General features: G+C 37.5%; 1 protein-coding gene across 1 annotated transcript in view; it reads right to left on the bottom strand.

Moving 5' to 3' along the window:
• PCCB (propionyl-CoA carboxylase subunit beta) overlaps positions 1-14,826 on the bottom strand; it is a 96,606-nt gene that overhangs the window by 14,624 nt on the left and 67,156 nt on the right. The window contains exon 10 of the mRNA XM_055321657.1: positions 6,360-6,483. Coding sequence (XP_055177632.1) covers positions 6,360-6,483 — 124 coding nt within the window. The remainder of the gene's footprint in view (positions 1-6,359; positions 6,484-14,826) is intronic.

Raw genomic sequence — 14,826 nt, 5'->3', positions numbered from 1 at the left:
TGGACGGACAAGTTCCAGGGTGTCAAGGGACTTAAAGTATACAGAATCAGAAGATACTCCCCCGTGTTTTTTGTTTGTTTGTTTTGCTTTTTGATTTCTGTTTGCTTCCCGCACCCTTTTTTCCCTTTCTTTTTCTTTCTCTTTTTCTTCTCTTTTTCTCTTTTTTTTTTCTCTTTTCTTTCCTTCTTTCTATCTCTTTTTCTCCTTTTCCCAATACAACTTGTTTTTGGCCATTCTGCACTGAGCAAAATGATTAGAAGGAAAACCTCACCTCAAAAGAAAGAATCAGAAACAGCCCTCTCTCCCACTGAGTTACAAAATCTGGATTACAATTCAATGTCAGAAAGCCAATTCAGAAGCACTATTATACACCTACTGGTGGCTCTAGAAAAAAGCATAAAGGACTCAAGAGACTTCATGACTGCAGAATTTAGATCCAAAAAGGCAGAAATTAAAAATCAATTGAATGAGATGCAATCTAAACTAGAAGTCCTAACGACGAGGGTTAACGAGGTGGAAGAATGAGTGAGTGACATAGAAGACAAGTTGATGGCAAAGAGGGAAACTGAGGAAAAAAAGAGACAAACAAGACCATGAGGTTAGATTAAGGGAAATAAACGACAGCCTGAGAAAGAAAAACCTACGTTTAATTGGTGTTCCCAAGGGCGCCGAAAGGGACAGAAGTCCGGAATATGTATTTGAACAAATCCTAGCTGAAAACTTTACTAATCTGGGAAGGGAAACAGGCATTCAGATCCAGGAAATAGAGAGATCCCCCCCTAAAATCAATAAAAACCGTTCAACACCTCGACATCTAATAGTTAAGCTTGCAAATTCCAAAGATAAAGAGAAGATCCTTAAAGCAGCAAGAGACAAGAAATCCCTGACTTTTATGGGGAGGAGTATTAGGGTAACAGCAGACCTCTCCAGAGACCTGGCAGGCCAGAAAGGGCTGGCAGGATATATTCAGGGTCCTAAATGAGAAGAACATGCAACCAAGAATACTTTGCCAGCAAGGCTCTCATTCAAAATGGAAGGAGAGATAAAGAGCTTCCAAGACAGGCAGGAACTGAAAGAATATGTGACCTCCAAACCAGCTCTGCAAGAAATTTTAAGGGGGACTCTTAAAATGCCCCTTTAAGAAGAAGTTCAGTGGAACAATCCACAAAAACAAGGACTGAATAGATATCATGATGACACTAAACTCATATCTGTCAATAGTAACTCTGAACGTGAACGGGCTTAATGAGCCCATCAAAAGGCGCAGGGTTTCAGACTGGATAAAAAAGCAGGACCCATCTATCTGCTGTCTACAAGAGACTCATTTTAGACAGAAAGACACCTACAGCCTGAAAATAAAAGGTTGGAGAACCATTTACCATTCAAATGGTCCTCAAAAGAAAGCAGGGGTAGCCATCCTTATATCAGATAAACTAAAATTTACCCCAAAGACTGTAGTGAGAGATGAAGAGGGACACTATATCATACTTAAAGGATCTATCCAACAAGAGGACTTAACAATCCTCAATATATATGTCCCGAATGTGGGAGCTCCCAAATATTTAAATCAATTAATAACCAAAATGAAGAAATACTTAGATAATAATACACTTATACTTGGTGACTTCAATCTAGCTCTTTCTATACTCGATAGGTCTTCTTTTTTTTTTTTTTTCTCGATAGGTCTTCTAAACACAACATCCACAAAGAAACGAGAGCTTTAAATGATACACTGGACCAGATGGATTTCACAGATATCTACAGAACTTTACATCCAAACTCAACTGAATACACATTCTTCTCAAGTGCACATGGAACTTTCTTCAGAATAGACCACATACTGGGTCACAAATCGGGTCTGAACCGATACCAAAAGATTGGGATCGTCCCCTGCATATTCTCAGACCATAATGCCTTGAAACTAGAACTCAATCACAACAAGAAGTTTGGAAGGACCTCAAACACGTGGAGGTTAAGGACCATCCTGCTAAAAGATGAAAGGGTCAACCAGGAAATTAAGGAAGAATTAAAAAGATTCATGGAAACTAATGAGAATGAAGATACAACCATTCAAAATCTTTGGGATGCAGCAAAAGCAGTCCTGAGGGGGAAATACATCGCAATACAAGCATCCATTCAAAAACTGGAAAGAACTCAAATACAAAAGCTAACCTTACACCTAAAGGAGCTAGAGAAAAAACAGCAGGCAGATCCTACACCCAGCAGAAGAAGAGAGTTAATTAAGATTCGAGCAGAACTCAACGAAATCGAGACCAGAAGAACTGTGGAACAGATCAACAAAACCAGGAGTTGGTCCTTTGAAAGAATTAATAAGATAGATAAACCATTAGCCAGCCTTATTAAAAAGAAGAGAGAGAAGACTCAAATTAATAAAATCATGAATGAGAAAGGAGAGATCACTACCAACACCAAGGAAATACAAACGATTTTAAAAACATATTATGAACAGCTATACGCCAATAAATTAGGCAATCTAAAGAAATAGACGCATTTCTGGAAAGCCACAAACTACCAAAACTGGAATAGGAAGAAATAGAAAACCTGGACAGGCCAATAACCAAGGAGGAAATTGAAGCAGTCATCAAAAACCTCCCAAGACACAAAAGTCCAGAACCAGAGGGCTTCCCAAGGGAATTCTATCAAACGTTTAAAGAAGAAATCATACCTATTCTACTAAAGCTGTCTGGAAAGATAGAAAGAGATGGAGTACTTCCAAATTCGTTCTATGAGGCCAGCATCACCTTAATTCCAAAACCAGACAAAGACCCCACCAAAAAGGAGAATTACAGACCAATATCCCTGATGAACATGGATGCAAAAATTCTCAACAAGACACTAGCCAATAGGATCCAACAGTACATTAAGAAAATTATTCACCATGACCAAGTAGGATTTATTCCCAGGACACAAGGCTGGTTCAACACTCATACAACAAGCAATGTGATTCATCATATCAGCAAGAGAAAAACCAAGAACCATAGGATCCTCTCATTAGATGCAGAGAAAGCATTTGACAAAATACAGCATCCATTCCTAATCAACTCTTCAGAGTGTAGGGATAGAGGGAACATTCCTCAACATCTTAAAAGCCATCTACGAAAAGCCCACAGCAAATATCATTCTCAATGGGGAAGCACTGGGAGCCTTTCCCCTAAGATCAGGAACAAGACAGGGATGTCCACTCTCACCACTGCTATTCAACATAGTACTGGAAGTCCTAGCCTCAGCAATCAGACAACAAAAAGACATTAAAGGCAATCAAATTGGCAAAGAAGAAGTCAAACTCTCCCTCTTTGTCGATGACATGTTACTCTACATAGAAAACCCAAAACCTCCACCCCAAGATTGCTAGAACTCATACAGCAATTTGGTAGCATGGCAGGATACAAAATCAATGCCCAGAAATCAGTGGCATTTTTATACACTAACAATGAGACTGAAGAAAGAGAAATTAAGGAGTCAATCCCATTTACAATTGCACCCAAAAGCTTAAGTGACCTAGGAATAAACCTAACCAAAGAGGTAAAGGATCTATACCCTAAAAACTATAGAACACTTCTGAAAGAAATTGAGGAAGACACAAAGAGATGGAAAAATATTCCATGCTCATGGATTGGCAGAATTAATATTGTGAAAATGTCAATGTTACCCAGGGCAATTTACACGTTTAATGCAATCCCTATCAAAATACCATGGACTTTCTTCAGAGAGTTAGAACAAATTATTTTAAGATTTGTGTGGAATCAGAAAAGACCCCGAATAGCCAGGGGAATTTTAAAAAAGAAAACCATAGCTGGGGGCATCACAATGCCAGATTTCAGGTTGTACTACAAAGCTGTGGTCATCAAGACAGTGTGGTACTGGCACAAAAACAGACACATAGATCAATGGAACAGAATAGAGAACCCAGAAGTGGACCCTGAACTTTATGGTCAACTAATATTCGATAAAGGAGGAAAGACGATCCACTGGAAGAAAGACAGTGTCTTCAATAAATGGTGCTGGGAAAATTGGACATCCACATGGAGAGGAATGAAACTAGACCACTCTCTTGCACCATACACAAAGATAAACTCAAAATGGGTGAAAGATCTAAATGTGAGACAAGAGTCCATCAAAATCCTAGAGGAGAACACAGGCAACACCCTTTTTGAATTCGGCCACAGTAACTTTTTGCAAGATATATCCACGAAGGCAAAAGAAACAAAAGCAAAAATGAACTATTGGGACTTCATCAAGATAAGAAGCTTTTGCACAGGAAAGGATACAGTCAACAAAACTCAAAGACAACCTACAGAATGGGAGAAGATATTTGCAAATGACGTATCAGATAAAGGGCTAGTTTCCAAGATCTATAAAGAACTTATTAAACTCAACACCAAAGAAACAAACAATCCAATCATGAAATGGGCAAAAGACATGAAGAGAAATCTCACAGAGGAAGACGTAGACATGGCCAACATGCACATGAGAAAATGCTCTGCATCACTTGCCATCAGGGAAATACAAATCAAAACCACAATGAGATACCACCTCACACCAGTGAGAATGGGGAAAATTAACAAGGCAGGAAACCACAAATGTTGGAGAGGATGCGAAGAAAAGGGAACCCTCTTACACTGTGGGTGGGAATGTGAACTGGTGCAGCCACTCTGGAAAACTGTGTGGAGGTTCCTCAAAGAGTTAAAAATAGACCTGCCCTACGACCCAGCAATTACACTGTTGGGGATTTACCCCAAAGATACAGATGCAATGAAACGCCGGGACACCTGCACCCCGATGTTTATAGCAGCCATGTCCACAATAGCCAAACTGTGGAAGGAGCCTCGGTGTCCATCGAAAGATGAATGGGTAAAGAAGATGTGGTTTATGTATACAATGGAATATTACTCAGCCATTAGAAATGACAAATACCCACCATTTGCTTCAACGTGGATGGAACTGGAGGGTATTATGCTGAGTGAAGTAAGTCAATCGGAGAAGGACAAACAGTGTATGTTCTCATTCATTTGGGAAATATAAATAATAGTGAAAGGGAATAGAAGGGAAGGGAGAAGAAATGGGTAGGAAATATCAGAAAGGGAGACAGAACATAAAGACTCCTAACTCTGGGAAATGAACTAGGGGTGGTGGAAGGGGAGGAGGGCGGGGGGTGGGGGTGAATGAGTGACAGGCACTGAGGGGGACACTTGACGGGATGAGCACTGGGTGTTATTCTGTATGTTGGAAAATTGAACACCAATAAAAAATAAATTTATTATATAAAAAAAAAAGAATGGTTAAACAAAATGTGGCATATACCTACAATGGAATATCACTTAGCCATAAAAAGTTATAAAGTTCTGATACATGCTACAACATAGATGAACCTTGAAAACATTATGCTAAGTAAAATAAATTTGACACAAAAAGACTACTACTACATGATTCCACTTTCAAGGGATATCTAGAATGGGTAAATTGGTAGAGAGTAGATTTAGATCATCAAGGTCTAAGGGTTAGGTAGAAAGGGAGTCTTTTTCTACTGGAAGAATTTCTAGAATACAGTGGTAAGGACTGCACAGTGTGAATGTAATTAATGCCACTACATTATATATTTTTAAAAAGTTGTTAAAACAGCAAACTTTACATTATATGTACATATATTTTTCACCATGATAAAAAATGTTGTTTAAAAAAAAAAAAAACTTTTCTAAAGACAAGGTAAAATTGCCATGACAGAAATAAAAGATGAGGTTGGGCCTGTAGGGAGGGCACACTTCTCCTACACAGGGATTCCAAATAAACCTAAGAAGGAAAATAGGAGGAAAGCAGTGTCTACCATCCTCATGCCAGACTTCCAACAGCACCCAGAGCACAGCCATGGCCAAGTCCCCATGACCTGGCTGGCCGTGGCTCAGCTCTGGCCATACCACCAGAAGGGTGTGGGAAACAGACACAGGAAGATCCTGTTAACTCATCACCCACCAACTGTGTACCTGACACTGGAAATAAAATGATGACTAAAATATCAACACCCCTGCCCTCATGGAGCTCATAGTTTTAGTGTGGGAGACATAAATCTAACTAGGGGGAGAAAGAAAGCAGACACCTGAAAAAGTAAAGAACTTCTTAACTTGAGGAAAGTTATCTATAAACCCTTAAACAATTAAAGTACAAAAGAAGCTCTTTGAGATATAAACATTAAAAGAGAAAAGAGCTTTTACAGCAACATCTGAGTTTCTTCTCTGGCCAGTGGAGGGCTCATCTGAGGAAAAGGCAGAAGGGAGACACCATGAACCCAGGCAGCCCTCGCCCCCAACCGCCACCCAAGGTTTGTGAGAGCTTCTCCCACCTACCTGAAGCCACCTTAGGTTGGTTGCCAACAATTCCAACAGTCCTCCCATTCATTCTTGCAAAACCAACAATGATGTTCTTGGCATAATTGGGCATGATCTCAAAAAATTCTCGCTCATCAACAACCTGTAAGGATAAATTTACACCAGAGCTCAAAATGATAAGGAACCAGATACAACTATATTACAGAATTCCAGGCATTTCCATTACAGAATGACAGAGCTGGAGAGCCCCCACCTCACCACAGGTTCTTCAAGGATGCAGGACAACTGGAATGGCAGCACCACCACCCTGCGGGAGGGGAAAATCTTCCTGCACACAGCTGGGGAGGATAAACCAGTACAGCCTTTTTAAAGGTTCCATTTGAATTTCCCAATATTTTTTACTCACGTAACTTTATTTTTAAATCATTTCAAATGTACATAAAAATTTCCAGAATAGTGGGGGGGGGGGCAGTATATATCCTTCAGCCAGATTCTCCATTTAACATTTTACTATATATGCTTTATGGTTCCCTCTCCGTACCCACCTCCCCTTTTCTCTCCTCTCCATATACCTGTGACTAAATATATATTCTCTTTCTACATATGTATGTATATACACACAATTTTTCTCCTAAATTGTTTGAGAGTAAGTTACAAAAACGATGCCTCTTTACCGCTAAGTACCTCAGTATATACCGCCTAAGAACAAGGGCATTCTAACTACAGTGAGATTATCAAAATCAGGAAACTAATACTACTATAAAACCTTATTCAAATTTTGCTATTTATTCAATACCCTTTATAGCAACAAAAATCTGGTTCTAGAATCTAACCCAAGAGCACCATGTGCTTTTGGTAGTCACATCTCTTAGCCTCCTTTAATTTCCCCCCACAGTCCCTTTCTTCATGATCATGACATCTTTGAAGACCAGACAGGTCATTTAGTTATTTGCCTTGTTTGGGTTTAATGTTTCTTCATATTTAATTTCAGGGTATTTTTGGCATAGTATCACAGAAGTGACCCTCTCAGTAAATCCTATCAAAAGGCACATAATGGAGGCTCCTGGGTGGCTCAGTCACTTAAGTGTCCAACTCTTGATCTCAGCTCAGGTGTTGATCTCAGGATGGTGGGTTCAAGCCCAGTGTTGTGGTTTAAAAAAAAAGATACATGATGTCAATTTGGCCATTAATGGTGGTGATATATGCCAGGTTTCTCCCCTGTAAAATTACCATTTTTCCATTTTTAATAAGTATACTACGGGAAAATACTTAGAAAGTATGTAAAAATTCTATTCATCGAACTTTTACCCACTACTTTAGCATTCATGATTCTTGCCTGACCGAATTATTGTCACGATAGCTGCTGAATGGAGATTTCCCTCACCCCATTAGCTGACATTCTGCTGTCAGAAAAGTCTCTGCCTTTCCCATTTCTTTACATCATTCACAAGTATGAACTTAGGAATTCTTGTTTTACTATATGGATTGTAATCTTTACCACCATTATTTTATGTTTAAATTGCCCCATAGTTGCCAGTAAGAGCTCATTCAAGAGGGCTCTTGTGCCACCCTGATGTTTCTCCATCACTCACATTCTGGAATTATATTACTTTCAAGCTCATCTTATACTTTTTCTTGGCCCAAGCCCAGAATCGGCCATTTCTCCAAAAGGCTCAGATTCCTTCAGAGAAGAGTTAAGAAAACCACAGATACATACACATAGACACACACACACACACCCCTATTTGCAAAAACAAAAACACTAAAATTCAGTATTGCTTTACAACTATTTGTTGCTAGACTAAAGGTATATAGTCAAAATATGTTCAAAAGTTATTCATTTGAAATGCAGGTTCATTTGTTTTTATTTCATCTTAAAGGTTTTCCCTCAGACTTGATTTTTTTTAATATACAAACATCAACATAGTTTAATACCACTCCCCATCCCTTCTACCCTAATTCCACCCACCCTGTCATTAATCTCATTTTCTCTCTCATGGGTGTATTACAGAAATGGACAGATACATGTATACCTTTCTAATTCCCACTTGTAAGAAGGAAAGTAACCCTACTACTGGTACTCTTTAGCACTTCAGGTTTCTTAACAATATCTTTCTCAAGAATCGCTCCCTATCAGTTCACAGAGATCATGCCCACTCTTTTTCCTGTCTAGTACTCTATTGTGTGGATGTACCAAAGTTTACTCAAGTAATCCATGCGTTGCTTACATTATTTTAAATTCAGGTTGCCTAGAATATTTTGCAACTGCAAGTAACACAACCTTGTACGTCTATAATTTTGGATGACGAAAAGTGTATCTTCAGTGTGAATAGCTGAAAAGGGACTGCTGGGTTCACATGTAAATATCCACTTAGTCTTAGAAATTACCATATGCCCTTCCCAGCAATTTATAAGAGTTTGCTTTGCTAGACTTACCAATGGAAAATGTTTTCAAGTTTTGTATTTTTTGCCAATCTGATAGATGAGAAATGATGACTCAGTATAATTTATCTTGCATTCCTAACATAATGAAAATGAAAACAATGAAAATGTTTTCAAATGAAAACATTTGAAAAACTTTCCAAATGTTTAAGGTCCATTGTATATATATTTTTGTGAGCTACCCATGGTTTTGCTTGTTCTTCTATCAATTTTGGTCTTTATTTCAAATTTTAAGAGTTTTTTAAAAACATATTAGAGATATTAATCTTATTTGGGACCTACATTGCAAATATGTCCTTCCACTTTGTTGCTTTTGACTTTCTTTATAAATTTTTGCTTTGCAGAATGGGATTTTTAAACATTTGACCTAATCAAATTTACCAATTTTTTTAAAAACTGAAACTGGATTTTGAGTCCTATCCAAAATCTTCATTACTTTCCCCTATAGTTAGGGAAATTCATCTACACTTTTAGTGTTTACATGGATTTTACTTACTATATCTAGTTCTCTGGTCTAACTGTGGTTCATTTTTGTGTAAAGTACTAACCAGCTAGCTATCCAGTTGTCCACCATTTATTAAAAAGCTATCTTTGGGCAGCCCGGGTAGCTCAGCAGTTTAGCACCGCATTCAGCCCAGGGCGTGATCCTGGAGACTTGGGATTAAATCCCACATTGGGCTCCCTGCATGGAGCCTGCTTCTCCCTCTGCCTGTGTCTCTGCCTCTCTCTCTCTCTGTCTCTCTCATGAATAAATAAAATCTTAAATAAATAAATAAATAAATAAATAAATAAATAAATAGTAAATAAATTAAAAGTTATCTTCACCCCTAGAATTTGAGGTAAAACCTTTTCCGTGTTACCTATATTCTATATATACATGTATCTACTTCTAGTTTTTCTATTCTATCCCACTGGTCTGTTTGTGGAATAGCACCACACTATTTTAACTATAGTATGCTTTATTGTAGGATATGGCATAGTCTTTCTTTTGTAGTACATTGCTAGTTATTCTTGCACTTTTATTTTTCCATATGAACATATTTTTCTTAAACTTAAGGGAATCTTTAGTCTTCTTTTGAAACCAAGCTAGTTTAAAAACAAGTTGAGATTAATCTCTATGAACCTTTGTATAAACTTGTCTAGCAGTATCGTAAAAATTTTCTTTGAGGGGCACCTGGGTGGCTCAGTTGGTTAAGTGTCAGTCTTTGGCGCAGGTCATGATCCTAGGTCCTGCAATCAAGTCCTGCATCAGGCTCCCTGCTCTGCAGGAGCCTGCTTCTCCCCGTCCCTGTCCCTCTGCCTGTCACTCCCCCTGCTTGTGCTCTGTCAAATAAATAAAATCTTTTTAAAAATTTTTTGAGATTGCTTTAAATTTACAAATTAACTCAGGAAGAGTTTTTATGATATTAACCCAATAACCAGAATAGGCAATACCTCTTCATTTATTCAAAACTCCTTTCTTTTTTTTCATAAGTTTTTAAATTCATCCCATAGGGTTGTTACTAAATATTTTATCTTCTTTGTTTGTTACTATAATATAATGGGTTATTGTGTTTATGACAGTTTCTATGTTAATTTTATATCTTATTCCTTATTGTTTGTTTCACCACTCTCTAGCATTTCATACTACACTGTATCAGATACAAACAGTTTAACTTCGTTTTCAGGGCTTTTGCCTTTAGTTGATCTCCTTCTTGTCTAATTGCATTGGCTAATATCTCTAATGAAATATTTTTTTTTACATTTATTTATGATAGTCACAGAGAGAGAGAGAGAGAGAGAGAGAGAGGCAGAGACACAGGCAGAGGGAGAAGCAGGCTCCATGCACCGGGAGCCCGACGTGGGATTCGATCCAGGGTCTCCCGGATCGCGCCCTGGGCCAAAGGCAGGCCCAACCGCTGCGCCACCCAGGGATTCCTCTAATGAAATATTAATAGTGTAAACAGTAGGCCTCCTTGTCTTGTTCCTGATCTTAGTGGAACTAGGTTTTTCTTTATTAAGATGCTGGGTTATTAACTAGAATTTAAATTTTTTAAAAAAATTTTTTTTAATTTTTATTTTTTTATGATAGTCACAGAGAGAGAAAGAGAGAGAGGCAGAGACACAGGCAGATGGAGAAGCCGGCTCCATGCACCGGGAGCCCGATGTGGGACTCGATCCCGGGTCTCCAGGATCGCGCCCTGGGCCAAAGGCAGGCGCCAAACCACTGTGCCACCCAGGGATCCCCTAGAATTTAAATTTAAAAAAACTTTTTTAAAGTACCCATCAATTCCTACTTGCCTGAGTGCTCCTATTAGGAACAGGTGTTCTTAAAAGCTTTTCTTAGCATCTATATAAATGATCGTATGATTTCTCTCCCTTCTATCTATTAATAAAATACATCGCTAGATGTCCTAGGACCTTGAATTCCTACAGTAAATCCCACTTGGTCATGGTGTATAATTTTAATATAGTGTTGGAGTCGACTAGCTAACAGTTACTTGGTGTTGTAATGCCAATACTGATAAGTGATACTGATCTGAAGTCTTTTTAAGTTGTCTTTATCAGATCCAGATATTAATGTCATACTTGCTTCATAAAAAGAATTGGGAGAGAGGAAGGTTTTCTGTTTTGGTTTTTTGGGGTTTTTGTTTTGTTTTGTTTTGTTTTACTGTCTATGCTCTTAAACAATACGTGTAGCACTATGACTCTGGCTTTTTAATGTTTCATGGAATTCCCAAATGAAACTATCTGGGTCATACACTTTCTCTGCGAAGTAATTCCTTCAATGGATTTTAGTCCACGTAAGCTTTTTACTTCTAATGGGGTCAATTTCTGGTAAAATGTTGTTTTCCAAACAAATTTATCTAGTTTATCTCATATGAGTTTTAAGTTTATATCTCTATGGCTATTCCTTCTTTTCATATTTGTATGAAATATGAATTTCATATCCATATGAAATTTCCTAAATAATGAAATTCCTTTTTATCCTTCTCAAATCCTTTGTGATTTCTTTCAAAATATTTTTTTAATTTTATTTATTTATTCATAGACACACAGAGAGAGAGAGAGAGAGAGAGAGGCAGAGACAAAGGCAGAGAGGGAGAAACAGGCTCCATACAAGGAGCCTGACGTGGGACTCGATCCTGGGTCTCCAGGATCACGCCCTGGGCTGAAGGTGGCACTAAACCGCTAAGCCACCCGGGCTACCCAAAATGTTTTGTTTTTGTTGTTTTTTTCCTCCTGGCTTCTTGAGCAGGGAATTTAGTTCATTCTCCTTCTTTCATTTTTACTAAGCACTTAAAGCCATATATTTTCCTTTGCTCATTGTTTTGAAAGTATTCCCCAGATTTTAATATGTAATTTTTTTAAGAGTTCTGTCATTTGGACTTATATTTTCTCCTTTCAGTCAAGAATAGATTTTCAAATGAAACAGTGCTTTTGTTTCTGTGGCTATAAATTGATTGCTTCAATCAGTGTTGTTTGTGATATTTTTGTTTTATGGAATTTACCAATGCTCTCGTTCTGACCTAATATGTAATCATCTTTTTGTGAATGTTCCATGCATACTGGAAGGGATGATTTAATGCCTAGTACAAGGTTGTAAAGTCTGAAATAGATCTTCTAGATGTATTAGTGTGACTGAGATCTCTTAGATTTTTTTTTTTTTCTTTTTTGGCCATTTGACTTGTCTTTTTTTTTTTTTTTTTTTAACGATTTTATTTATTCTTGAGAGACACACAGAGAGAGGCAGAGACATAGGCAGAGGGAGAAACAGGCTCTTTCCGGGGAGCCTGATGCAGGATTTAATCCCTGTACTCCAGGATTGTGCCCTGCACCGAAGGCAGATGCTCAACCACTGAGCCACCCACACATCCCACAAATATTTAACTTAAACACACAATTAAGACAAGTCAAGGGGATCCCTGGGTGGCACAGCGGTTTAGCGCCTGCCTTTGGCCCAGGGTGTGATCCTGGAGACCCGGGATCGAGTCCCACATCGGGCTCCCTGCATGGAGCCTGCTTCTCCCTCTGCCTGTGTGTCTGCCTCTCTACATATATATCTATCATGAATAAATAAATAAAATCTTCAAAAAAAAAAAAAAAGAAAGGGAATTGGCCAAAAAAGAAAAAAAAATCTAAGAGATCTCAGTCACACTAATGGGTAGATCTTCTAGATCTAACTTAAATATTTGCTTCTACCTATGGCTCCTTGGATTTCTCATAGTTCATAGTTTTATCATTTAGGACACAGATTTTTTTTTTAAGATTTTATTTATTTGGGATGCTTTGGGTGGCTCAGCAGTTGGGCATCTGCCTTCAGCTCAAGGCATGATCCTGGAGTCCCAGGATTGAGTCCCACATCAGGCTCCCTGCATGGAGCCTGCTTTTCTCTCTGCCTCTTTCTGTGTGCCTCTCATGAATAAATAAATAAAATCTTAAAAAAAAAAAAAAGATTTATTTACTTGAGAGAGAGCACAAGCAGGGTGGTGAGAGAGAAGCAGACTCCCTGTAAGCAGAGAGCTTGATGTGGGGCTCGATCCCAGGACCCTGAGATCATGACCTGAGCCGAAGGCAGATGCTTAAATGACTGAGCCAGTCGGGTGCCCTAGGGACACAGGTTCTTTTTTTTTTTTTTTATCATCATTATGAATTGTGGCTTTTAGCAAATGAAAATGTCTTTACTTGCCATAATCAATACTTTATGTCATCCAATGTTAGGATCACAAACACTACATTGTTTCCATTCTCTGGTATACCTGTTGCCCATCCCTTATTTTTAACTTTACTGAATGACTTCGGAAAGCACTTGGTCTTGCTTTATAAGGCAAATTAAACCTCTTTTTCTTTTAATAAAGGAGATAACGGGAGTTTAATAAGCTAAACCATTCATATTTATTCACATAAAAGACATTTGGTTTTTTACTCTTTATAATTACTCCTTATGAACCATGTTATTTTGCTGTTTGTTTATGTTGTTATTTACTAAGTTTCTATTTTTATCTAGTGTGTACTTTTATAATTATACCTATTTAATAAGCCTTCATCTCTTTATTTGCCATTTTATTAACTGGGTTAATAAAACCATTTGTAATAATATCTGTTGACCCACACCAGTGATCTTATTCTACTACTCTTTCTCTTCCTTCTCCTCCCATTTTTTCATTTGTATTTTTTCTGCAACTAAAAACATGGCATTTATACAGTGTCTTCCACCCTCATTTCCAGCTGTTTTAGTCTTAGAATTATTATTAAATAAGCACCATCAATCCTTTCATTGAAATTTCTCTAGTCATCTCTTGCTTGAAGTTCATCTGCTAGAAGATTCCTAAAAAAAAAAAAAAAAAGAAAGCCTGGGAATACAGTATTCCCTCAGTTTTCTCATAGTTAAAACTGGTTTTCTTTAGTCTGAATACCTAATTAATACTTAAGTATTAATACTTAATACTGGTTTTCTTTAGTATAATACTTAATACATCAGCTTGGCCAGATATAAAATCCTTAGTCTCATAATCTCGAGTCTCCTGAAAGTGCTTTTCCATTGTTGCCCTGTTTTATGTGTTACTTTTGAGAAATTTGATGCTATTCAGTCTCTCATCTTTGTAAGTTATAGGAAGTTTTTGCCTCCAAGTCCTGAAGATTTTATTTTAAAAATCTAATAGTCATTTAAAAATCAAATAGATTTTTTTTATTTTAAAAATCTAATAGTCAATATTTACTCAGCTTTGATCATTCTAGGTTAATCTTCCCAGGTGTTCTGGGAAATGGCTTTTTCATTATTTAACTCTAGGTCTTCTTTTATATGTGTTTTCTTAGAACACAGTTTTAAATATTAATACAAGTTTGGTTTTTCTTCTTCAGACACTCCAATTACATGTAAATTCACTCTTTGCTTATCTACTTAAGTCATTTTTTTACCCTTTTATCTTAAATTTCCTGGTTTTCTCACTTTTCTTCAATGTTCCTTATTAAATTTCATTCAAGTGAATTCTCCTTAAAACATCTTCTATCTTTATTTCTAATAAACAATTTTACCCCATTTTAATTCAATCAGCTCTAACTT

Source organism: Nyctereutes procyonoides, unplaced genomic scaffold, assembly GCF_905146905.1.
Source record: "Nyctereutes procyonoides isolate TBG_1078 unplaced genomic scaffold, NYPRO_anot_genome, whole genome shotgun sequence".
Taxonomy (NCBI): Eukaryota; Metazoa; Chordata; class Mammalia; order Carnivora; family Canidae; genus Nyctereutes; species Nyctereutes procyonoides.
The sequence above is the reverse complement of the archived record's forward strand: the minus strand, read 5'-3'. Positions and strand labels throughout refer to the sequence as shown.